The 25,808-nt window shown below is 46.4% G+C and overlaps 2 protein-coding genes across 12 annotated transcripts in view; both read left to right on the top strand.

The window, feature by feature from the left end:
• dgkg (diacylglycerol kinase, gamma) overlaps positions 1–8,830 on the top strand; it is a 77,946-nt gene extending 69,116 nt beyond the window's left edge. For all 9 annotated transcript variants that reach the window (XM_030343925.1, XM_030343926.1, XM_030343927.1 and 6 more), the window contains 3 exons: positions 1,311–1,431; positions 2,339–2,399; positions 3,302–8,830. In XM_030343925.1, coding sequence (XP_030199785.1) covers positions 1,311–1,431; positions 2,339–2,399; positions 3,302–3,400 — 281 coding nt within the window. In that variant the 3' untranslated portion in view covers positions 3,401–8,830. The remainder of the gene's footprint in view (positions 1–1,310; positions 1,432–2,338; positions 2,400–3,301) is intronic.
• Positions 8,831–12,404: 3,574 nt separating this feature from the next.
• On the top strand, positions 12,405–24,824 carry etv5a (ETS variant transcription factor 5a). 3 transcript variants are annotated; one of them, XM_030343923.1, is made up of 13 exons: positions 12,405–12,548; positions 13,950–14,102; positions 14,336–14,429; positions 14,690–14,737; positions 15,329–15,379; positions 17,525–17,648; positions 17,783–18,094; positions 18,865–19,202; positions 20,903–20,962; positions 21,389–21,457; positions 21,802–21,971; positions 22,113–22,214; positions 22,699–24,824. In XM_030343923.1, exons 2-13 carry the CDS (start codon positions 14,055–14,057, stop codon positions 22,927–22,929), a joined length of 1,647 nt encoding a protein of 548 aa, XP_030199783.1. In that variant the 5' UTR covers positions 12,405–12,548; positions 13,950–14,054; the 3' UTR covers positions 22,930–24,824. The 3 variants fall into 3 exon arrangements, with proteins under 3 accessions (XP_030199783.1, XP_030199782.1, XP_030199784.1); XM_030343922.1 differs by having other exon boundaries at positions 22,113–22,220; XM_030343924.1 differs by lacking the exon at positions 13,950–14,102 and having other exon boundaries at positions 12,420–12,548; positions 22,113–22,220.
• Positions 24,825–25,808: the final 984 nt, after the last annotated feature.

Genomic DNA, 25,808 nt, shown 5'->3' with positions numbered 1-25,808 from the left:
AGCATGAGGTCTACATTACATCAGGGGCCTTTTGCAAAAAAACATCCAGTCAGCCGAGCGGACACAACGACCACTTCCTGTTTGAAATGATGTAAACGAGCCAGGCAAGGTCGGGCGACGTTGGGAAATTATTAGCTGTGTTTACACTGCAACAGCAAAGGAAGGCCCACAGCGCTATAGCTCCAGTCAAAACAGACCATCTCCCCTGCCAGCTCCAGCTCGTCTGGCCCAGACAGAGCTAGAGCAACCAGGCCCTCGGGGGACCGTATGACCGGTTCCTCGCACCCTTTTCCCTTTTCTCTCCTTCTGGTCCCACACGCACCATTAACAGGGCACACAATCACCCGAAGCATGGCATTGATCTCTGTCTCGCTTCCATGTGTATCCTCCTGACATGGATTTCTATTCTTTTTTTCTCCACTTACAAACAACATTTATGTCTTGAGACATTAATGAATAAAAAGGGGAACCGTCAGAGGGCTGCAAATTGCAGCCTACCACATCGACGGATCAGTGACGTCAATGGCCCGTCTTTTCTTCAATCTTTTTGAGGAAACAGACTGGACGTTGCAGGCTGCATTTCACAACACGCATATGAAACAGTACACTCTTATCAGAAGATATCCGAGTGGAAAGCTTTCCCTTTGAACATCTCTTTGTATAACTTCCCTGTGTTCGTTCTGTGTATGACCATTCTCTCAACCCTTACGCAGACAGTAGGACACGTCCACACAGCTCTGTCACTCAGCAACCAGGGCAGGCCCGCAGGCAGGCCAGGGGGCAAACAAAGGGGCTGGAATACCTGGAGTTGTTCAGCTTTCACCAGCCTGCCTGCACGCCTGCCTGACAATGTTATTTAGCGCTGAGAGTCAGACAGACACCTGCATGATTAGCTCTGGGAGACTTAGCCCAATCATTCTGGCTCTCTTTTCCCTCTGGCGATGCAATGGTAGGAGTGTGGTGTTGAAAGGCTTAGTGAAGACACAAGGTGTACATAGAGTGTTCGCCAGTTCATCCAGTATTGTTACCGCATGGAGTGAAATCTAGGCCAATGGGAACTAGAAATATAACGCTTTGCAAACCTGTGGCCACTCAAACCACTTTACAATGAATGCCTCATGTTCACAAATTCATACACACAGTCATAAACCGATGCGAGGCAACAGCCAGCTCGTCGGGAGCAGTTAGGGTTAGTTGTCTCGCTCAGGGATATCCCTATGCTCGGTGGGTTCAATCCCCGCGTGAGCCTGGGATGGAAACCGACAACTCCATGACGTCCCATGCCCTCTCTCCTTGTCTCGCCCCCACAGACCTGAGCGACCAGCTGCTGGAGGTGGTGGGTCTGGAGGGGGCCATCGAGATGGGACAGATCTACACGGGGCTGAAGAGTGCCGGGCGGAGGCTGGCTCAGTGTGCCAGCGTCATCATCAGGTCAGAGCTCTCTTTAATGGGCCAATAATCAGTGCCCTCCTCAGCCATCTGCAGTGGGCCCAATGTCTGTCTGTCTGTCTGTCTGTCTGTCTGTCTGTCTGTCTGTCTGTCTTTCTCTCTCTTTCTCTCTTTCTCTCTCTTTCTCCTTGCTCCCATCTCTCTCCTCTAATACACACACACCAATACTGTAGTCCTTCGTTAGCTACCCCCCTTCCATCCTTCCTTGGCCACTCGTCCTCCTGGATAAGAGATCTCATTCTACCCAACCCCCTTTTCGCTCTGATTTCTAGCGACACCATATACAAACACAGTCACGCACACAGTAACACACAAACAACGTTTTCAAACGGTTTCTGCCTTTAGCTCGAGGAACTTGCTGGCTGGGTAACATATCATTAGTCTGACAGGGTGTTCTGCAAAAGAAGCATTCAATAAAAAAAGAATGTGTTGATGCAGTAACTCAGAGTGGAGAAGGGGTGACATTTTCCAAGCTGTGCTTTCACCAGTTGGAAAAAGTCTGTTCATGCACCACGGCCCCACACTGTGTTCCCCACTGGACCGAGACATGGAACGCTTAAACATACGTTACGTGTGTTTGTATGGCACCTTGTGTGTGTGTTTGTCTTAAAGTTTGCGTGTGCATGTGCGTTGGACTGTGTGTGTGTTTGCATGCGTGGGTGCGTGTAGGTTTGCATGTGTGTGTGTATTTGTGTTTGTGGGTGTGTATACCACCATGATCCTGTGAGTTCAGAGTGCAGGGGCCTGTCTGGCAGCAGGTCTCATGGGAACAAAGAGTGCAGTGTTGGACCCTCTCCTGGGACAACTGTGAACAGGCCTCCTGTACCTTGGACGTGTGTGTGATCTGACCCCCGCTCCGCCCTTCTCTGCCCGTTCTTTTTCTATCCAGGACGTCCCGGCTGCTGCCCATGCAGATTGACGGAGAGCCCTGGATGCAGCCCCCCTGCACGGTAGGAACCCACCATCTTTAGGCGGGAAATTAGACAGGCTAGACAGACGTCCCGTTTAGGGACGAATCACAGGCATCCACATTCCCTCCGGAAACTTATAATGTATTGGGAACATCAAACAACAAAGTGCAACAGTTTACTTATTGGGAAATACAAAGGTATAATTAGGAATACGATCAGCGTTTATTTGAGGCATGCTCTTTTTCAAACCAAGTCTTTCTTCATTCTAAGCACACTGCAAACTTTCAACTTTCAACTGGTTAATCTTGGATTCCACCCGTATAACTGGGTTTCAGATGATGCAATGCAGTTTTTTTATTGCATTTTTATATTCATTTAAAATACACACCTTTTTCCCTGCTTCACTTCCCTCTGGCTTCCTCCTCCGCACACCTCCAGCACTCCATTTGAAATCCAATTTTATTCAAATACTGTTACGTCACCACACACCAATTTTTGGTTGTACCCACCAAGCAATATATAGGACATTGGCTCTGGAATCCATTTACAAGAGAACATCATAATATTGGCCGCTTCATTGGTCTTATCGATCGGAACTTATTTTTACTTATACCCTATACTGATCTAAAGTCTGCCTGCCTCTGTCTGCGTGTGTGTGTATGTTTGTCTTGTTTGGCTTGCACATCATTTTTCATCTTTCATGGAAGAGCAAATAGAAGATGAAATGTTCTGTGCCCTCTGAGTGGGTTACCTCAATGAACTGGCCGTAATGGAGGATTTCTGCTGTTGTGTCATCTGTTAATCTACTGTGAAAGGCTGGAAATGATGTTGCGGGGAACTGAAGCATAATCCCAGACAGTACTTGAATACGTCTTGCAGGTGGTATTGTGATTTGGAACTGAATGTGTTTTGACTTTTATTTTTTGATCGCGTCATTGCAGGTCAGGATAACGCACAAGAACCAGGTGCCCATGTTACTGGGACCGCCTCAGAAGACGCCGTTCTTCTTCTTCAAGAAACGCAACAGGAGCCGCGACTAGGAGCCAAACACTCTCCACACACACACACATACAAACATACACCAATACACACACACACACACACACAAAGCTCACCCCCCCGCAGCTCTGACAGACGACGGTTATACTGTTCTCGGATTGGAATACCGAACTGGGTCGCCAGTTTTGTCAAACGGATTCCATTCCGACTGGAAAGGTTTCCCAGTGTCTATGTCCCCGGCGTACATTTCATTCCCAAAAGAAAAGAAAATGAAAGCGCTCACGCAGGTATACTGACTTATTAGCCTACTATGTAACAGTCGTTTTCTAGTCCTCCCTCTCCGGAGGCGATGACCCTACCAGGGACCAAGTCCAAACGCTCCGTCCCCCCTAGCAACAAGGCCAACATTTGGCTACAAGCTCCACCCCTCTGAGTGGAAGGCCACAGCATTCAGCCATGGGCAAGTACTAACACCGGCCTCCTTCCATCATTGCACCTCCGACTGAACCAGGAAGAGCACCAGAAAACGGACGGCTAGCGAGAGAGACATTGGGACAGGGGTGTATGTCGAATGGATTCAAGATGGAGACCATACCAGGTGGAGGAGAGCGACACTTGCAACGAAAAGGAAAAGGAGAGACGGAGCCCTGAGAATGGTGGTGATGGTGCTTTGGTGGTGGTGGTGGTGGTGGTTGGGGGCAATGATGGGAGAAGGACAGAGAGAGAGAGAGAGAGAGAGAGAGAGAGAGAGAGAGAGAGAGAGAGAGAGAGAGCGAGGGTGAGAGGGTTAGGGTTAGCCAACTTGGCCTTTTTTAAGAGGCCGGCGTGAAAGTAGAGTAAGATCCACTCTTTTTCGCACAGCACCTTGATGAATAATGGAGCGCTTAGTGCTTGTAAGAGCGCTCACCCCAGCGCTCGGCGGGACCAGCGGTGCACTACGCGCCGAGGAAAGAGAGCAGAAAAGGCTCATCCATTATTGACCGCTGAAACGCGTTCATGGGCAGATGGCGATAGAGCATAACGGCGGCCTGTGAGGACGAAAACCACGCCAGGGTTTTAAGGGTTCTTGCATCAGTGGCACACAAACACGGATCTCCTCTGCTGTGTTTACACACTCAGGAGAAGATCTGGTGTGTGACCCGAGGCAACACAAACCTGTCTCGCACTCTCTCTCTCTCTCTCTCTCTCTCTCTCTCTCTCTCTCTCTCTCTCTCTCTCTCTCTCTCTCTCTCTCCAGCTGCTCAGCAGGTTATCCTAGATCAGCCCTAATCCGATTGGAGGCAGGCTTTCACTAGGCGGGATCGTAGCCCTACGGGATTGTGACGTTGTTCCTCGCGATACGTATCAAGATACACACCTGACCGTTCGAATCAGAGGTCACCGTCCAGAGGAAGCCGTCCGATGTCCATCACCCGCCCACCTCCTGCCACCGACCCTTCCACCGCCACAGCGATAAACGACACTTTAAGCGTGGCAAGCAACGGAAATAAATGCCCTCCTGGGTGTACCAGCTGCAACGCCACCGCCCCCTTTGGGTTTTATTTACCCACGAGCTGCGCCAGGGGAACTAAAGTTATCCCTCTATTTCAGGGTCGGCCTATCAGTCCCTCCCTGAAACCCTATGCCTAAATATAGTGTCAAAATATCAAACTCACAATGTCAAAGGGGGGTTCTCAGCGGACTGGTGATGGCAAGACGGTCGTCCTTCAACAGGCCGGTCGGATGGGAAGGACGTCTTCATTTTATACATATTTCTGCTTCTCTTCCCCAAAGCTCGAAATTCCTTACCTTATGTATTGAAAAAAATTAAGCTATACCTTCACAAGCACTAGACATCGATTAGAATCGAGATAGAAATTAACCGTTGGCGGTTCATCTCGGGGGGGGGGGGGGGGGGGGGGGAGACGCTGTGGCAGAGACTGTAGTGTGATCCAAATATATCAAGAATGTACTAGACATGAACATAGTATCATGGCAAGATAAATCCATGTGCGCAGACACAATATTTGTATATTCATGGAAAGTAGGTGTAGTGCACATATACACGTGATTGTGTTTTTAACAGCATATGGTAGATGATATTTGCGTGAGGTCCTTTCGATTTTATAGCAGTACGGATCAGTGTTCTCCGCTGTAAACTGGTGGACTTGTGGCAACTCTCTCTGGGGGCAGTTTTAGTACCAGTGGTCTGATTCAAACGAGATCCCATCTGAAAGCATGTGGTGCTCGCTCTCTACCTCTCAGTATATCTTCAGGTGGGCTTCTCTCGGGGGGGGAGGGGGACAGGGTGGGGGGATGGTACGATTGAGATGCAATTCATCATCTACTTTAATGTTAAGAGGAATGTAAAAGTGGGTGGGGGGGGTTGGAGGGTAGGGGGTTAGAAGTACACTGAGATGGATCTGTTGTGAAAGGCATACTATGTGGTAAAGCTGCCTTGTAGCCCCTGCTTAGATGGACCTCTGCAAAGCACGTGGCAGGGGAGACGCCCCAACACCGTTTGGGTGGTCAACGAAAAAAATAAAGAATTCTGTCTGAATTCTGTCTTAGATTGAGGCACTGACGCCTTGTTCCCTTGTTCCCTTTAAAACACAGAGTCACTATTCAGCCACCCAGGCCCTAACATAAACACAAACAGGATATGCTGCTGAGTATCTCTAGAGCACATCCTGTGCTGCACGGTCACCACAAATGGTTATAGACTCCAAATAAATATAGCTATGAAAATAAATAAACGTCATTATAAATATATGAATGAGACAATTTAGTTCAATAGATTGATAAATAGGTTTTATTAAAAAATCTGTTTTTACTACTAACTAGGTATTTCATAATTTCACATAAATTGTATTATTAGTTTAATATTTTTGCTCTTTTTGCTTTCATCTGTTCTATTCAAATGAGTTGGGCGTGGTTATCTAGCAGATTCAGACCAAAGGAATCACACCTGGTGAGGTACCTGGGCCAGGTGCATTACCATCACCTACTACACAGGAGTCTGGGCAAGGGGTCAGTGCTGTTCTGGTGCCGATGCTTTGTTCTGAGATAACCACGCCCCACACCCAACCATTAGACATTCCATTCCATTGAATGGCATTCAGTATTCATTAAGTGGCATTGGGCGGAATTTTATTATACCATCCACTTAGGCGGTCTACATTTGAAGATATGTTGATTGGAATCTCAAATGACCCCTTTTCCTATTGTCATATTTCCAATACAATTCCTACGCTAATGAATGTTACAAGCCAAACAACATCCCATAATGCCACAGATAACTAGTGAACCATTTTGGAGCCTGGGTGGCATGACACTTCAGTGGAAAAGAGTGCATGTTTACAGTTCTTTTACCTTTATCGAAAGGATGATTTTAGACAGTTATACAATTACAGTGTACAAAGTTGTTTATAATTCTTTATCTAAAGTTAGCTTACACCACCGCATGCCTGCCAAAACAAAAGGAGACGTATGCAAAGCATATGTGACTGAGGAGAGGCCACGCTCTTATTTCGAAGCTCATTCCCCCTGCCGACTCTCCCTTGTGGAACAGATTATACACTCCTATTCCTACTCCTACGTTAAAAAAAATCATGTATCTGATATATTTATTAGTTGTGCATTTTTTTTTTTGTAGCAGCATGTTAATGGGTGCTGTGCAAGGATAGAGGTATCATGACAGAGAAGGAACTGTCATGCTATGTAAAAAGAAATTTAAAATCCACAGAAAAAGTGTGCGCCCTCATTAAACCGATTTTCTGATAGAATCCAGAGCATCTGACTGCAGAGCAGGACTCACACAGTCCGTCTGACCCATTCCCCCATTGTGTGTGTGTGTGTGTGTGTGTGTGTGTGTGTGTGTGTGTGTGTGTGTGTGTGTGTGTGTGTGTGTGTGTGTGTGTGTGTGTGTGTGTGTGTGTGTGTGTGTGTGTGTTTGCGTGCGTGTGTGTGTGATCATTCCTGCCCAGTCTTGTCCTTTTGAAATGATCAATAGCCTTAACAACTTACCAAGTGGAAGCCCCCTCCCCCCAGAGGTTTTGCACAGGGGCCGAAAGGAGACACTAAAAACATGAATGAAGCGACAGCCAGAGAGTGTAGGAGACAGGATTATACTTTTTGCGACAACAAAACGGCAGCTCAATGGTAAAAGGTTATTTACCCTGGTTGTAAACAAGTGTGACCTTTGAATTATGTAAACACGCCACGAGACCCTGACACATATACCCCATAGTCCAGAGCTCTCATTCAATTGGTTACGACAACATATAACATTATCTACTAGCCACAATCTCTACTATCTACGACCACCATTGATATAAGAGGGTCGATATAATGACTATGATGGGATAAAAGGCCCCTTTCTATGAGTAGTAATCAAAATAACTTAACATCCTCTTTGCTATCCCTATCTTAACTATAGTAGAACTTCCCAGAGCATATCATCTTTCATCCAATTCCTAGCAGTTGGTATAAGGTGCATGGTAAGTGGTTCATTTCACTGGCCTTTTAGAAGTCACAGTTTTGCTTATTGCAACATTTGTGTTGCTGCCTGACCAAGGACTAATACCTATTGTACAGCAACTACTGCCTTGGTCTTTCAACTTTGACCTCATTGATATACATTCTGGTATTATAGCATAACTGCACTCGTGTTCCCCTCTCTTATTTCCTGTTGAAGGCGGTGGCATAGTGGTGGCATCCTCTTAATCCCATTAATACGAAGAGGTAAGGGTTATTGTAGCCCACCAACCTGACACTGTGTTCCTATTCATAGCCCTCCACAGATTAGCAGCAATGAGTGACCTCAGTGGCACAGATGTAGCAGAAGCACGGTGTGTTGTGGTGCCACATGTACACCACATGTACTCCACGTGTACACCACACGTCACATCATAGCAGACAAATTCATAGAGTGGGAATCTGGGATTGTTTTTGCTTCCATCAGGATATCCAGACAGAGGAGACTAATTTCATAAAATAGCATTGACTTTAAGAATAAAAAAAGTGTTTGTGAGAGCTAGGACCACCTAGGGCCGCTACCGAGGAAAAAATCATATGTGCGGTTCTTCAAATGACTCCATGGTTGATAGATACATTCTATTTCGATGGGATGGCCCTCAGGCGCAGAGCAGTATGAAGGCGTTCACCCATAGAGGGTCAAGGGCAGACACAATCCCCAATATCTGCACTGTGATTGGATGAAAGAGGCCAATAATCAATGTCCTCCTCAGCCATCTGCAATGGGCCCTATGTCTCTGTCTGTCTCTCCCTCTCTCTATCTCTATTTCTTCCTTTATTTTTCTGTCTCTCTCTCTCTCTCTCTCTCTCTCTCTCTCTCTCTCTCTCTCTCTCTCTCTCTCTCTCTCTCTCTCTCTCTCTCTCTGTATGCCTGCCCGTACGTCACCCTCACTGTTAGTTTGCTGTCTGCATTTTAATGGAATAAAAGATTTATCAAAATAAACACATTGAATTTGCATTCTGTCCCTTCTTCTACACACACATCATCTAAATCCCAGAGACATAAATGGTGCTGGCACATTTGGGGTTTTACCTTAAAATGATTGAATTTATATTAGATCAAATCGTTTTTATGATAATGACACAGTGCAGAGAATTCTACAAAATGCCAGCATGACCAGATTTTGTTCACAGTGACCTCCAACAGTGACCACCATGTCAATCAGAGTCTGATTAGGTCTTTACCAGCCCTCTCTTTATCTCTGCAGAATTGATTGGACATACACCAACATGTTCCCACTGATGGTGTTATAGATTTAAATTCAGACTGCAGTGAGGCCATGTGTTAGCTACACAAAAGAACACCACTGGCATAGACCACCCTTTTAGAAAGGGTGATAGAAAGAAGTAGAAAGCCTTGGGACATTAGTTGTCCCTGTGACCTACTGTACCAAAATAAGACATTCCCCGGCCTTTCCTATAGGTCTAAGATTAAGCCTGCCCTGAATGCCAAGTATCGTCCAATAGAGTGAGTGACAATAATTGTTTGGCCTAATCAGAGCACAAGGCCGCCAGCATGAGTCTATTTATGTACATTCACATCGATATTATGAATGAATGGTTGTTCCTTCAACAAGTATGTAAATTTAAGTACGATGATAACAACACTATATTGATTAAAGTTGGTGCTCTATTTGTTGACGGAAGCATTGTGGTTTCCATCTACAGTAGGCCTATTTCCAAATGAAACTCTCTCTGCAGCATAATTGTACTTTGTTTATTATTCCTTTCAGCTAAATTATGTATGTGAGCGGGGGGGACGACGACAAGGGGAGGGTTGTTTGCTGATATATATGTTATATGAGATTGTGGGGAAAAGTGGGACACGGGCTAGGCTATGCCCTCTGCCTCGGCCTCTACAGACTACTCCCGTGTTCCTGAAAGCAAGGAGACAGAGACACATAGGACTGGTGGAGGAGAAGGAGAAGAAGAAGGACGATACAATCAAAACCAATGGCAGTCGCGAAGAAAACCGCAAAGAGGTAAAGCAAAGCCAAGGGCGAGAGACAGAGAGAGAGAATAGAGGAGCGGGTCGGTTATACAACAGCCCCTCACTTAGAAGTCAGCCTGTGGCTAGGCGTCTTCAATGCAGCTGCTAAGATAACAAGGCAGGAATTATCTCCCAATTTGCTATTAATAGCGAGCAAGTCACATCTCGTCCCCTCTCTGCAAGAGCATCCTCTGGCCCCAGGCTCCACTTTCCCATTGAAGCCTTTTTTTATTTTTCAGAAAATTGCCACATATTGGCAGGCCTGGACACAGCGCCAAAGTGTTCTTTATCTCTATGGTTACTCTTCAAGGAGGACTGGAGGACAGATTGTGATCGGTTATAATTGTTCTTGTTGTTTCATTATTTTCATTACAATTACATTATATGGACTACAATTATTCCAAACTGTGGAGAGAGGGACTACTCCCTCGCTATCCCTCTCTCTTTCTCTCTCCCTCGCTCTCACACTCTCTTTCCCTCTCTCTCCCACTCTCTCTCTATTAGAGAAAGAGGGAGAGAGCGACCTTTTTCTTGCGATTCCTCTCTCCCTCACTCTCTGCTTGGATATCTCTCTCTCTCTCTCTCTCTCTCTCTCTCTCTCTCTCTCTCTCTCTCTCTCTCTCTCTCTCTCTCTCTCTCTTTCTCTCTCTCTCCCTCCCTCTCTCCCTTCTGCTATTTGTATGTCAGACATGAAGCGCTCCTATTCTGAAGGCTTTATGCGGGACATAACCGCCAGGTGTATATTTCCTCCTGCAGGATTACAATGTAGCAAAGTGTTCCCAGAGAGTAGCACCCAGAGCCAGATAGTCACAGAAATATGACCTTGTCTCGGCTGTTTAAGATCGGGCTTATGGGCCGTATCGCGCTGCACGGCATTGATCTGGCCGCCATGTCAGAGCCACATTGACCCACACAGTCCCCAGGGTACCTAACCCTGCATGGTCAAGGGAACGGGAAATCACAGCTTTAGGAGACCATGTTGGCCTCCACACAAACACCCCCAAAATACAGAGTCCAATAAAGAGCCTGGGTATGGACCCCCACTCACACACACAGTTCCCCCTTCTCTCCTATCTGTCACATTTATTTAGGGAAAGAACCAAAATGGCACAGAGTGCCTATTGTTCACACGCCACCGCCCACCAGCGAGCACGCACCATGTCCACGCTCTGCGGATGGTGCGGGGAATGGCTGTGGTTATGCATGATCAGGCCTGGATCCTTTAGCTCTTACACACTGCCACCAGTGGACACACTTTCTCATTCATTCTTGCATAGATTGTTGGTAGATTATTGATACAAAATGACCTGATCATCAGCACATGCATTTGGCACGGTGACTCTTCGAACCTAAGACTGGGCTTTCTCTTCTCAGGCATATGCTCCAGGACTGCGCTCTGATGAAACATATATCTGGATGTAAGACAAGCTGTTTGCCTTTGGTCCGAGACCTCAAGGGCAGCTGACAAAGATAGCATGTTATCCTATATGTGACATGGAGTAAATTGTGTGTGTATTTGTCTATTCCTATTCTCATTGCTCCTTCAACAAGCTCATAAGCTTGCCGTTGCAGCGCAGGGGATTCAGTGGGGCTTAAGGTTTTTATACCAGCTGCTGATATCACAGGTTTGTTGGAAATTTCCAGTGAGTGGGGGAGTTTTAAATAAGGGACATCTTTATATGGGGGCCGCAGTAATAATGACATGGTCGCCCTCCTTTGTGACCCTTAACCTTTTGGTTGTTACACCCCTTCCATCACACACACACACACACACACACACACACACACACACACACACACACTCTCTCTCTCTCTCTCTCTCTCTCTCTCTCTCTCTCTCTCTGTCTCTCTCTCTCTGTCTCTCTCTCTCTCTCTCTCTCTCTCTCTCTCTCTCTCTCTCTCTCTCTCTCTGTCTCTCTCTCTCTCTCTCTCTCTCTCACTCTCTCTCTCTCTCTCTCTCTCTCTCTCTCTCTCTCTCTCTCTCTCTCTCTCTCTCTCTCTCTCTCTCTCTCTCTCACCTAGCTATAAAACCTTATCATTGTTTGTCTAAGATCATCGAATAGCCTATGTTTAATTTTGTTTGTTGAAGAAAAAAGGCAGCTACAGGTTTTTACAGTTTTCATTCTTTTTCTTTTTGTTATGTATAGGCAACGTTATGAAATAAAATATTTTATTACACATTCTATGTACGTTTTATTATTGCTGGTGTTTATTTAACTACCGTTCCTAAGTTTTAATTTTCTTAAAATAATTTCTTTCGAGTTTACAATGTGATTCCACAAGAGATTTCAGATTCGTCTTAATTTCTGTGGCACTTTGCGTTTTGGCGCGTGCCCTTTAAATTATGTCGGCTGTGACGATAGAAAAATGTGAATGAAATCAAGCCATTCATAAAAAAAAAACTGTTGCTGCCCTGTGATAGGTTTAGAGGTAGGCGATGCATAATTCATTAAGAAGGGATGCGATTGGCTGTCTCATTGAAAGGCACTGTTGTTCCACCAATGAGCGCATGTATGTGCGCAACGCTTGAGCCCAAGGGAAAATCAACCCTGCCATTACCCAAAAGCTCAGTCAAGTTCTGTGAGTCGGAGGGAATACATCAGTTTGCGCGCATACAGTTCTCGGTTAAATTGTGGATATTTAAACGGCATACGTTCAATTTTGGATAAACACTTACATCTAAGGTAAGCGGCCGAGTTTATGCTAGCGCTAGCGTTTGCAGTTATCTGCTTCTAAATTTCCGAAAACCAGCAGTTGCAGACGCAGATCTGTTTTGGAAGAAATTGCGTGTGACGCCAAATAGCCTGCGCTATTTACATATGGGATATTATTTGCATGTTAACATCTTGCTCAGTAAACGTTGTGCGTAATACTTTTAAAGTAATCAAACCGTATTCGGTAGCCCACACCACGTCTCTGTTTATGTGTTTTGATGTTAGCGTTTTGGTGATCGCCGCGGTCCGGCGACTGTGATTTTTATGAATGGAGGGTCAGTTTTTTTCCCTCTTGTGTTCCACACGGATCAAGTTTCACTTCATTGAGAAAAACAAGGGGCCGCGCTGGGAGGGGAAACGGGGGGAGGGGTGGAGGATATCAGGAGGGGGGTGGGGGGTTCATCCCCCAGCCTCGGCCCCTTCTTCTCAAGGAAAGAAAACTTTTTTAATTGAGGCCTACGTCAAGTAGTCATTTTAAATGTAGTCTACTTGGGCCTCTCAGTGGAAAGCCGTAAGTTACAAAGACATTGCTCTAAATAAGGCGGCCCATTCAACAAGTTTAATAATAACACGCCGAGTCTTATATTCGTTAAGCCTTACCCAGGAAAATCACGCACGAATGCTTTTGAAACATCACCAGGAAGAAAACTTATTTCCCTGGTCGTTGCAAAAATGGGTCTGCCTGACACCTTTAATGATTGTCTAGAAACAACCTTTTTATTCGTCATCCATTAAAATAGATAAGTGAAGGGAGGGATTCGCATCTGTCGAGCGATGGAGTTTGAATGCAAGGCACTGGTGTAGATGTGAATGTTAAATTGTATTTTATTCATTTAAATATCAATATGAATTTGTTTTAAATCTAACATAATTCATGCTGTAAAACAATAATCTACATCTCTATTGGGGAGGGCAAAGTTGCTGGATAACAGTCGCCTATTTAGGCCTACTGTTTGCTTAATAGTATAGGCCTATTTTTTTCTGTGTTGCACAGGACGCAAGACAACTCAAGCCGTCTCGTAATAACGATACTCTTCCTTTTAAGTTTATTAAGCTGATTAAGTTTAAACCTATATAATCGCGGTTCACAGATGGCTGGGATTGATTATAAACCATAGAATTCGTCACACAACGACAAAGTGTATTTACAAGGATGTTAACCGCCATAAAACTTTTTAATTTATTAAAGTTAAAGAAAAAGTTTAATCTTTCTCTTTTTAAATCAAGTTTTAAAATGCCTTCTCTTTTCTATGACCATGATCCTCAAAAAACATAATCTTTATATATTCCGTCTCGTAATTTAATAAAAAAATTTGATGATTCAATTCCGTTTCTTACACTTGTTTTTCTCCCCCTATCTTTTGTCCAAAGTTAAACGGATCGAGGAGAGGTGAGCCAGGTGCTGTCGCTTTAAAGCGAAACCCCCCCCCTCCCCCAGCCCCCCTGGAACTGGGAACCCCTTTAGACCCAGATAACATGGACGGATTCTATGATCAGCAAGTACCATTAATGGTCCCACCCAACGTAAGTGGACCCAAGGCAGCCCCACCCACTACACTCTAACACAATGTAGATGTAAATAGACGGACTGCATCATGGCCATGCTGGTCCAGCAACAAGCCCTCTTCAAGAGCATATTCTTGTCCGCTGAATGTCTGATGATTAGCCTAGTCCTGTCACGCATGGGTTGATTTGGGATGATCTCCCTTGAATCGTTCTGTTTGGAAAACATGCTGTCGCCCTCTCCCTCGCCACAGCACAAGTCTCACTCTGAGGAACCGTCTTACGCCAGACCCTTCAATGACAGAAAGAGGAAGTTTGTTGACAGTGAACTCGCCCTGGACACAGAAGGTAATTGGTTGTATCCAAACCCCACCCCCATATAAAGGCATATTTTTAAGGGCAGTTCAGCGTTGCCATGGTGTTGATTTCAACATTTTTGAAAGCATCCGATGTGGGCTTGATTTGTAATTATCTTGCAGCAACTTGTAATAAGACTTCACGCTAAATAGGGGGGTTTCCAGTGGTCAACATGGTTGAGTTTTGTGCACGCAAGTACTAGTACATAAACTGTGATTCACGTTTTGTTCTCTTTTGATATTCCCCCCTAGAACTCTTCCAAGACCTCTGTCAGTTGCAAGAGATCTGGATTGCGGAAGGTGCGTTGTGTGTATTGTTTGTGGTTCAGTAGAGAATGGGTCAGCCTGCTTGGTGAATTACTGTATTTCTCTCGAATAAGCTATTTTATCCCTTGTTGACTACAATTTCAGCCAAGGGGGTATTGTTTTTTTTCATACCATGTATAATGGCAATTGGGGTGACATTTGGAAACATGAGTGGCTAAAGATTAACTTGAGGGCAGAATGGTAAATATTTCTTATTAACTGGCGCAAGTTGAACACAGTTCTGTAAATAGGAACTTGCTGACCAAGAACTCCTGCAGGCTTTCTACCCCTGATCGGTCCTAGGTTCAGTTTTCTCTAATATTAGATATTTTTTTATGGTGATTTATAGCTATGTCCGACTGTTATTACTTTTACCGATTGCAACCAAAACACTGAGGCATTTTCTAGTCTGGAAAAAAATGAATTATTTAAATTTAACACAGGCCCTTTGTGTATCCCCTCATCTTTTATTTTCTTGACACAAAAAAATGTCAGTGGAAGATTGACCACTCCAGGGACCCAGCAGGGAAGCTCGATCTGTTTTTCTGCTCATAGTATGTTTGACATTTTCCCATATCTCCACAGCACATGTGCCTGATGACGAACAGTTTGTCCCAGATTTCCAGTCAGATAACTGTGAGTATCAGACCTCTATTATTCATGCCGTGTGTGCATGTGCAGGAGCGTGCGTGTGCATGTGCGTGCGGCACGCGACCACCCTTTTAGAGTCTTCCCCTTCAATGGCGAACACCGGTGTGGATATAGTTTCTGGTGCGTTGGACTGTTCCTTTAACACAGCCTTCCTTGGCAGATTCTCGGCTACTTTTGAGGCCTTGTTTGGCTGGCCTCCAGGAAGTCTTTGTGTGCCTCCAAATACATTTTTATTTTCCACACAAAATCTATCTCCCTCTCCCTGGTCCTCATCTCCGTTTTTGAGTTTAATCATCCGATTGGCACGGGGAATCACATGAGCCCATGTACTTATCTGATTTCACACTCTCCCGCACTCAGACCCAGTCGTTGGTGCGGGCTGGATTCCACCAGGCTGGGTGGGGAGGTGAAGTGGTGGGTTCCTCAACTCAACTCACCCCCCCCCCCCCCCCCCCCCCTCCCCTTCCCCCCATATCACAGAGGATAGGAGCTGTATGAGAGCTACCTCCTGACCCAGTACTCTGGTGCAGCTATCCCATCGTCCGTCCCCCCCACCACTGAGCCATAGCTTTCATTTGTCTCTGCACTTAACGTTTTTGGCAGAGATGCCACAGAAAATATTAGAATTATGTTCAATGGAGCTCTTCAAGCGTCCCTCCCCTCACTGCTCTGCCCCGGTTCCATTGCCCCAGTTTGTTTATATTTGTGTCTGGGAGGAGAAGGAGGGGGAGGTAGAGGCAGGGCGTGGTCCGCGGCTGTCTTTGGTCCTGGCCTTTTTTTAAAGCCACAGTGGGCGTCAGAGTGACCACTGGCTTGCCTGTAGCGATGCAATATATTATTGTGGTTTAGGCTTTGACATGTACAGTACATTCCGTATAGCCCAAGCCCAGACAGGGGCCCTTTCGTAAGGCCGGCTATGCTCTGTTCACAGTCAAGTGTCTCAGCCATATAGCCCTTGACCTTGTACTTTGAGTGTGTGCGACGTGCAATTGGCAGAGACCGTTATGGACAGGCAGGGGGCCAGCCTCTCACACAGGCTGCCTATTCAGTGGTCCCGGCTCCCAGCACTGACTGCATTGCCCCTGCAGTCAGCAGGACGTCACATGACGGTGGGGGCATTCCCTTTCTCCCACTGTACCCAGCTAGTTAGCCTTCTCCATCTGCCCCCTGAGTGCCCCTTTTAACTAGGCCTGGAATGAATAGAAGAATTTCTTGCAACCGTCTGGCAACCTCTGTATTTCTTTATAAGCTGGGCCAAGGCTGCGTCTGTCGGTGAGCTTGGGTTCTAGCTAGCGATCAGAACCAAAAGACAAAAACAACTTGAATTCCAACTGCTGATCATATGTGGCCTAATTCACTGTGTTGAATCAGGCAACTTGGCGCTCAGATATCTTTCACAATATTTATTATTAACCATATCTCATTAGGATGGAAAAGTTCTGAAGAAATATTCAGGGAAACCTGGCTGTGGAACACACAATACGGCCGGGCAGCGTTGTAAAGGCAAACACGGGGCCCGGTATTTTGCGGTATCTCACCACGTGGGGTGCACGGGGGGAGCTCACGTGCCCATTGTTAGCTTTCCATAAGTCCATCAGCACCCAAGGTGATGTATTTGGCTGCTGCGCCTTTGTGCCTGAGGATCAAGTTTCTGCCTTGCCATTATGTGGCGCCCAGGAAACTGCAGCCGATACGCGCTGCGCTCCAGCCAGTGTCTAATGGTTACACTGCCAGGGAAGAAAATCATTCACAATCATTGAATTACACCACACTGATTCATGGGTATTGACTGGCCTCCCAGTAATGGTATCAGCGAAGAGGGCTTTGATAGTCCTGTTTGTGCATGCGTGTATGTGTGTGTATACAGCGCTTTGCTGGCCAGTAATGGTGGATAGATGGTGGTTTTCAGATCCCTCTGTCAACCGTCATTAAGGCCTGTGATAAATGGCTTCTAAGTGGCTCTGTCAGTCCTGGGAATACGCAGACACTGTCCATGCGTCCATTTATCTATCTACCAATTTGAAATGTGGTTAAGATAACTGCTGCACTTTCTGTTTATGGATTCGATTAGTGGGGGATATCTGCAGCAAGGCTCATGTGTTTTTGTCTCTGCTCTCTCCTCCTGTTCAGTGATGTTTCATGGCCCGCCTCCGGCCAAGATCAAACGAGAGCTGACTCCCTCCAAAGAACTCTCTCCCTGTCGCCAGGACAGGAGTCCCATGCCCTACGGAGAGAAGTGCCTTTACAGCTACAGGTATGTGTTTCGATCTTGATCGTACCGCTTCGATTCGGATGACATTTGCAGCCAACGCCACTGTATGGCATGCTTATCAATCCCTTCTCATCAGACAATGTTTTAAGTGTCTTATGCTTGTCCCTCCTCTGCAGTGCCTACGACAGGAAGCCCACCCCGGGGTTCAAGCCATTAACTCCCCCCTCCACGCCAGTCTCTCCCTGTGGCCCCACCGGCAACACGGGGGTACACCCCCTCAGCGAGCAGGCCTCCCCCTCACACCCACGGATACCCCAGGGTCAGACTCAGTCCAGGCAACATCCCGGCCTGCAGGTGCAGCAGCCCCTCGCGGCGAACCATGGCGCTCACAGCCAGCGGCCGCACCAGCTCCATGGCCAAAGCCCGCCGTTCGCTGTGCCCTGCCCGCCCCACAACCAGGATGCCAACAGCTTCAGCCCCGAGCACAGGTAAGCCGCTGGGGAGAAGGGATGGCTTTTCGTCCTTGCTATGCTAATAGCTGAAAAAAAACATGCACGGCTGAAGAGAAGACCGCAGATATATTTAACTCTTAACCCTGTGTGTGTGTCACTGCTGTAAATGCATTTTTCCATTGCTAATGGGAGAAGCTCAGTGGGATTGTGTTACCACTTTAATAGCTTTCGCTAATGCTGATATTGGGGGTGAGGCGGTTTGGGATGTAGAGGGTGGTAACAGACCGGGTTATGGATTGGGTTGGTGCTAGCAATGTGACAGCTCCTCATATGGATGGCCGCTGAATATCTGAGAGCTGTTGGAAAGCCTTCCTTCTGTCGAAACACCTTCTCCCCTTGCACAAGCTCCCAGCCCTCATGCTGCTCACTCTGCGAGCTGTGCTCCCATTATCTTTTGAGTGCTGTGGGTTGCAGTACATTTCATCAGCAACTCAAATGTCAGTCTATATGCAAACCAATGTGCCCTAATTGATGCGCCATGACTGTACATCTGAAACCAGCCTTTAATATCCCATACAGTTATAGTTGGTTGGTTTTGTTTTTAGAAAGTAGGATGCCTTTTGATCAGTTGGACTTCTCTACTGTTCAAGCAAGAAGTAGTAAGGGTTCCAGTGTCGTCCAATGCATTTGTAAGACCGGTGCCAGAAATAGACATGCATGTGGCCCCCTTGCATGTAAATGATCTATTTGGTCGCTGTCAAAACGAATAACTTCATCACCTTCCGTTACGTCTTGCTCTGCCCCAGGTTCCAGAGGCAGATGTCGGAGCCATGCCTCCCGTTCCCCCCGTCAGAGAGCCAGCAGTGCTCCCAGTTCCTGCCCCAGCCCGCCACCGCCTCCACCAGCAGCAGCAGCAGCACCAACAGAGTGGCCCGCGACGGGCGGCCCCCTTACCACCGCCAGATGTCGGAGCCCCTGGTCGCCGTGCCTCCCCAGGGCTTCAAGCAAGAACTGATGGACGCGCGGTACGCAGAACAAGGAGTCCCCTCCATGGGCCCCCCGGGGCCCCCGCAGGGACAGCCTCAGGCGGCCTTCCATCCCATGGCCATCAAACAGGAGCCGCGTGACTTCTGCTTTGATTCTGGTGAGTTGTCACAGTTGAGAGTGGTCAGCATGCAGTAGATTTAGAAATGTGCGTAGCTGTTTACTAGTGGATACAAATCAAAGGATACACACCGAGGGTCCAGGTGTGTGTACGCTTTCAGGCAGGGTTGGTGGAATGTTCCAGGCCCTGTTTGTTTTGCCTATGACGCATGTATGTGAGGTTTAGAGGGTAGAAGATCTCCAGGCCCGCACAAACAACCACGCTAAAGGTCCTAATCTTTCCAGCCCCACCCCACCCCCCTCCATCCACGGCAAGTAGAAGTGGGTCTCCTCCTATATCAGCTTAAGCCTCCAAGGGCAAAAAGTAAGTGGGTCAGCCAGCCAGGTTAGGAGACACGTCTTCAATGTACCTACCTTGAAATAGATCTGGGTCACTGGCCACAAAGGGCTTAGAGTGATGCTATACAGTCAAGCGATGGAGTTTGACTGTACATTTCTAGGGTCGTAATACACGGCTAACTTTAGCAGAAGGCGCTAGAATGCCTTCTTCCATCAAAATCCTTCTTCCAGCATGGTTGGAACCATCAACTGTGCTGCGCTTATGTGGTATGAACTACAAATGTCCATATGCAATTGCTGTGGTTCATCTTTTATTTATTTATTTATTTATCTGTCGCCCACACCGCCAGCTGTTGTTCTTCCTCATTGCCCACGTCCTCCTCCACATTTATACCAACGTGCTCCTAAACTGTTTCATCCCTTCTGTCTCAGTGCTTTTCACTGCCATTCCATGCGGAACAAGCAAGCAAGCCAGCCAGTGATGCAATGATAAATCCTCTTAGCTTTGTATGGCCTTGAGATGCCAACGTCACTGCCAGGCTCTCCCGATGGCCGGTAGATTTAAATGACCATCATGAACTACTGTGTTGGCAATAACGCAGTGCCAAAAACATGAGCGGTTACATTTCCACAAAGTTGAGTAGCCCTTATGTCTTCACAGTGTTTATAAGGAATTTGAAAGGCAAGATCCTGCTGCTGTTATTCCCTTAAGAGTACGCTGCTTCTTAAGAATAAATAGGGATAGCCAGTAGAGGAAAACACTTGGTCTTGATTGATCTCTGGTTTTCTTATCAGTAGACAGGAAGCAGAATAATGAGGATCCGCAGTGACACAGCAAACAGAAGACAGATGTCTGCCCCTGCGGGGGACCGGCCTAACTTGATTGTCAATGAGAGTTAATACAGCGACCCTGCTACTAATCCTGTTTATTTGTCCTCCGTGGACACGCAAGTGATACAGGGCAGGGCTCTCTCCACTCCCAAAGGGCCTCTGTGTGTGTCGGTCTCCATGCGTGGGTGTAGGGTAGGCATTTTTTGGCCCAGCTGTTGCGTCATGGCCAGTTGTGTAAGAAGCCGCAGATGGGGGTGGACAGTGGGCAAGTTGAAAGGACCCGCCAGTGTTTCTATGGTTACCGCCATGTGCCGAGGGTTTCCGATGGTCACCACTTGCATCAATATCACCTTTCCGACCCGGTCTCTCCAGTACAAACAAGAACTGCCAATGCGCAGTGAGGGACATCAAGGCCTCTTTACTTAAGCCTGTGCAGAGGCAGGTGTAAAGAATGTAACGAATGTTTTGGTGTCGGACGAGAGGCGGATGTTGCCGTGCTGGGAAAACAATATGGCATTGAGTTTGGCTATGGTGCCTGCTCTAAACAAACCCCTCCTCTTTGTGTTACAGAAGTGCCTAACTGTCAGTCGTCCTTCGGAAGACCAGGTTTCTACCAAATCAACCATGAAGGTAAGGATCTGAGAAAATCTGCTCATACAGTCCACTTACTGTCTAGTCTTGCACATACACAACAAGGTTATCTAAATGGCTTAGTCCAGCCCTGACGCATCCACCCAAACCACTTGACATTTTAAATCAGTGAAAGTACATGGAAGAACAGGAGGTCAGCAGCCTTTAAATGATGCCACCTGGAGTGCAACCAAAATACTAGCATGCTGCTGTCCTCCTCCCAGATGCATGTATTAGTAACAAAAATAATTGTTTGCTACTACTGGGATGTTTGCTAGGATTTATTGCTTTTTTATTGGTTTGTTGTGCTAGTAGAGACCCGGAAGAGGATAAAACGGAGGGCCCGTTTCCCACAAGCTGCCGTTCTTCCTTGCATTACTCCTCTTTAATTTTGTTTCTTTCCTTTTGCTTCTTTTCCGACCACAGGCTTCTCCTTCGACAGAGAACCTCACCTTTATTTTGACGATGCCTGCGTTGTACCGGAGAGACTGGAAGGTGAGATTTAAACCAAAGTGAATGTCACATTGCAGAATAAAATAAAAATGCACTCAGACTTTTGTCCTCCTTTCAGTTTGATAATATGCTGCATAGAAGTAAAATGAGGCCTAAGTCAATAAGATTGCGCATTGGAAGAAGAGAAGGGTCCTTTGACTGAATGGCAGTGGCACGGCTGTGCAGAATGAGCAGCCGGGCCACTTCACAGTCGCATGCTGCCAGGAATGTCTCACCACAGTGTGGCTGTGGCAGAGAACAGTGCTCACTGACACCTCTTTTTCTCCCTCTCCATCTGGCTCTCTCCCTCTCCCTCTCCTCCTGTCTCCTGCTCGCTCTGATCATAGGTAAAATAAAGCAGGAACCGTTGGTGTACCGTGACGGGCCACCGTACCAGCGCCGCGGCTCCCTGCAGCTCTGGCAGTTCCTGGTCACCCTGCTCGACGACCCCGCCAACGGCCACTTCATCGCCTGGACGGGCCGCGGCATGGAGTTCAAGCTCATCGAGCCTGAGGAGGTGAGCAAACCCCCGCCCCCCCACCTTTCTCTCCCGACGTGGCCTGCCTAATCCCACCACCTGTTCGGTATCACGTGAGCTGTGTTGATGACCTCCTTGCCCGGTGCTAGAACCTAACGGTGTGTCCTCCTCTGACCCCAGGTGGCCCGTCGCTGGGGCATCCAGAAGAACAGGCCAGCCATGAACTACGACAAGCTGAGCCGCTCCCTGCGCTACTACTACGAGAAGGGCATCATGCAGAAGGTAAAGGCAGGTTCAGCCCCTTTATTTTTTCCTCCTTGAATCATAATCAATAGGTCCCCCTTACCTAGTTTCACCATAGCGGTCCTTTGGCATGGAGCTAAGCCGTTTAACCCAACCCATTTAAAAAGTCACAGCACAGCCTGAGTAGTTTATTTGAATTAGAATTAATTTGATTATAAAGCACCTCATGCGATAGTAGGCCGTTTCCCTCCTGCTAGTAAACACATGTTAGGTATTTTATGTTCTGGAGTCTAGGATTTCGACTAGTTTCCACTTTCCCAAAACATTACAATAACTTCACTCAATGCCCACATGACAATGGTGTTTCCGAACCATGGTAAATTGTCTTAACTCCCAAAATTCTGATGGTTTGCAATAGTATTACAAGAAACTTTTTACAAAGCTTCTGCATGTTTCATGTTGTGCTCATGAAATATGATCCATGACCCGGGCATCTAACCCTCTCTCGTTGTCTCATCTCCAGGTGGCTGGCGAGAGGTACGTCTACAAGTTTGTGTGCGACCCAGAGGCTCTGTTCTCCATGGCCTTCCCCGACAACCAGAGGCCCAGCCTGAAAGGGGACCCCGACAGCCTGCCCGGCACGGAGGACGAGACGCTGCCGCTCAGCCACTACGACGAGAACACCCCCTATCTGTTGGACACCGCCGAGCAGTGCACAGCCAGCCTGCCTTTCCCGGACAGCTACGGCTACTAAACGCCACAGTGGCTCCAATGACGCACATGACGTCACAGGCATCATCCACAAACACACACACACTCTCTCTCTCAACCTAACGTGCACCCAGAGCAGCCCTACAGTCTTAAGGGGCCTGCTCCAGTAACCCAGGGTTGGAAACCAAGATCACCTCCCCCTTCTTTCTTTCTTTTTTGCCATCGACACACACTTCTTGTTGCTGGACTGCCTGATTAAAACTCGCCACACTCCCCGGAAAACAAGAAGGAAGAAAAAAAAAAATGAATGCACACAGTTGAAGTCTTGCACTGGCAAGTGAGGAGAGTTAGGGAGCGAGGTGGTGTTGAAAGAGGTGAGGGGCAGATTGGACTCCAGCGGTTCTGCCCCCTGTTATCACTCCCTAGGGAAAGAGGGGAGGGGCGGGCTGTTACTATGGAGACCCAAATGGAAGCAAGCCGAGTTGTCGCGCAACATTGCAAAAAGAACTGACTCCTGTGCAAGAGTTGTTGCAATTCAGACTTTGTGACAATCTTTTCTTAAGAGAATCGAATAACCTATAGTGGAACATTTCAAGTTTATAATTCTGAAAAAAAGATCATAAAAAATGCAGCGCTGTTCTATATATGCCTTTTTTTTTTATTATTCCCTCAGTTCTCGAGAACCCCTCTGGAATAAAAATAAATTTTAAAAGGGCTTTAATTTAATGAAAAGAATTACATAAAAGAATAAACCACCATAATTAAATTCTGCTGTTACTCCTCTGTAGATATTCCAAGGTATTCCGTGTATTATTATTTTTCCTTTTTTTCTGTCTATGAATATAAACCAAGGCTGAGAACCTACGCCCAGTGACTGGGGGATTCCTGATGGTAGGGAGATAGCGGTTGGTAAACGTGGACCGGCCTCCAGAGAACCACTTTACTTGCTGCACTCCCCTGCTAAAAGCTAACGCTCCTTTCCAAAGTGTCAACTCCACACTCTGCTTCACACTCTGTTCAAGTCCTTTGTTTTCCCTTATCGGCCCACAATCTCCAAACAATAAGCACTCTTTTTTCACCGTGTCAAAAGGGATAGATTAGTACATATTTTCCCAGAGCCCGTAATGGTTTGCTACATTGTGTATATGAAATTGTTTCATTGTTCCTTCTTTTGTTTTACTTCTATCGGGTATTTAATGTTTTCTCGGCAGTGTACTTGTTCCTCCGATGCCCCAGGATGGCAGGTGCATCGAGGCCTTGCATGCAAAAAGACAGAAAGTGAATGAAATTTGACATCTTTCTTCCTTTCTAACAATCCAACGTTGTTGACTGGAGACCTCTGCTTGTCTTTTGCATGATATCCTCAACAGAGACTGCGTTGTCCACTAACATATCGCTTTACTCTTTTTAGACAAAGAAGACATTTGTGACGCTTTGTTTTGATTTTGCTTTTGTTTTTGTTTCACATTAAACATTGTTTCTAAATGGGAAAATAGACAAACTTATATAAAATATATATTTTTGCTATAAGTCTGCATCTGTTTTGATTTTAATGTATAAGCTGTATAGTTCTGCCTACTTCGGTACCTTTATACAAGAAACCTAATCTGGATCCCTGTGATGCTCGTCTCGCTGATGGTTTCCACGGAGACAACTGTACTTGGTTTTGCAGGATGGACGAGGGAACTGCTATCTTTACTATGGCAAGCGCTTGCACGCAAAGGTCAACCAATGTCCGCTGTGTTGGGTTGCAGTTTCTCTAGCTATGTCTTTTATTATTTTTATGAGAGGAACTTAGCATCTGGTCGAGCCCAAACAGAGGGATCGTCTGCACTTGTATAGGCTTCGATCCCTCTCTTCCTCCACAATGTGTATCTTACACTGCTGACTCGATGACCATCTGTACTGGGTACAATAAAATGTCCTTTATGCTCCACTGCCTGCAGTCCTGGTGTTGTGTTTCATCAGTCTCTCCCAGCATGCCGACAGTCAGCTGATCAGCTGCAGTGATCTGCTGGCCACTGTGAGCTTGACCTGCCTCATTACCGAGTCACATGCCTCCCAATCTTTCTGATCATTTTCTCTGTGAATCAGGAGGGGGGTTAACCCAAAGCCATTGGTGTGTTTGTTTGTTAAAAAAAAAAGAAGACATTAATATAATTAGATATCATCCCTCCCCCTCCCCAACTAATAAGCATATCAGTTGTATCAGGCTTGAGGTGTTTTAAATGTCCTTTTACTTTTAATTAACAAATAAGTTCATTTGAATTTGGAACATTTGGATCTACTTCACAGGCAATTGGCCAACCACTTTCTTACAACAATCTTTGTGTGTCTGTGCGCGCACACACTCATTCTTTGAAACATTTTGTAGCCATCTCAGAAGGACATGAGTTTTTCCTGTAATACCGATGTAATGGCCTTGTAAATGTCAGTAGGGCCCATTTCCTTTTGTTGTTCCTTTCAGCAACAATTTCCAATGCATTTCCTTGACATGTGTAATATTATGTAGCCTACCATTAAAGAGTTATTATTTTGCTATTGGTGAATACATTTATGACATAAATGTGGTACATTTGCTATTTAATGACTACTAATAGTGACTTTCTCAGTTTTCCACACAGTTCCACAGAGTCTTGTGTGAAAGCCTAGCTCTGATGTTCACTCAGAGCGAGCCAGGCAGTTTCCCATTGATTGAGGGAGGGGAGAGGAGTGCTTTTGAATGCTATAAAAGGCTTTTTACTGTGCCCTAGGGAGATGCCCTGCCCTGATATTTGTGTGTATGTGTATGTGTCTCTCTCGCTCTCCCTTTCTCCCTATCTCTATTGCTTCTGTCATTATTTATGAGTGATGTATACTTAATGTGCACTTGTCTAGCTGTTCTTTATTGTATTGTGTTTCTGGGAGTGGGGTTGAAATCTT

Source organism: Gadus morhua, chromosome 20, assembly GCF_902167405.1.
Source record: "Gadus morhua chromosome 20, gadMor3.0, whole genome shotgun sequence".
NCBI classification, from domain to species: domain Eukaryota; kingdom Metazoa; phylum Chordata; class Actinopteri; order Gadiformes; family Gadidae; genus Gadus; species Gadus morhua.
Note: the sequence above shows the minus strand (reverse complement) of the source record. Positions and strands in the feature narration are given on the sequence as shown.

Excerpts from the sequence above, each read along its gene's own strand:
- etv5a (XM_030343922.1), top strand. The coding sequence starts at position 14,055 with ATGGACGGATTCTATGATCAGCAAGTACCATTAATGGTCCCACCCAAC. Across the intron at positions 21,458-21,801 it reads TGTACCGGAGAGACTGGAAG|GTAAAATAAAGCAGGAACCG; the intron begins GTGAGATTTAAA and ends CTCTGATCATAG. Across the intron at positions 21,972-22,112 it reads AGCTCATCGAGCCTGAGGAG|GTGGCCCGTCGCTGGGGCAT; the intron begins GTGAGCAAACCC and ends CTCTGACCCCAG.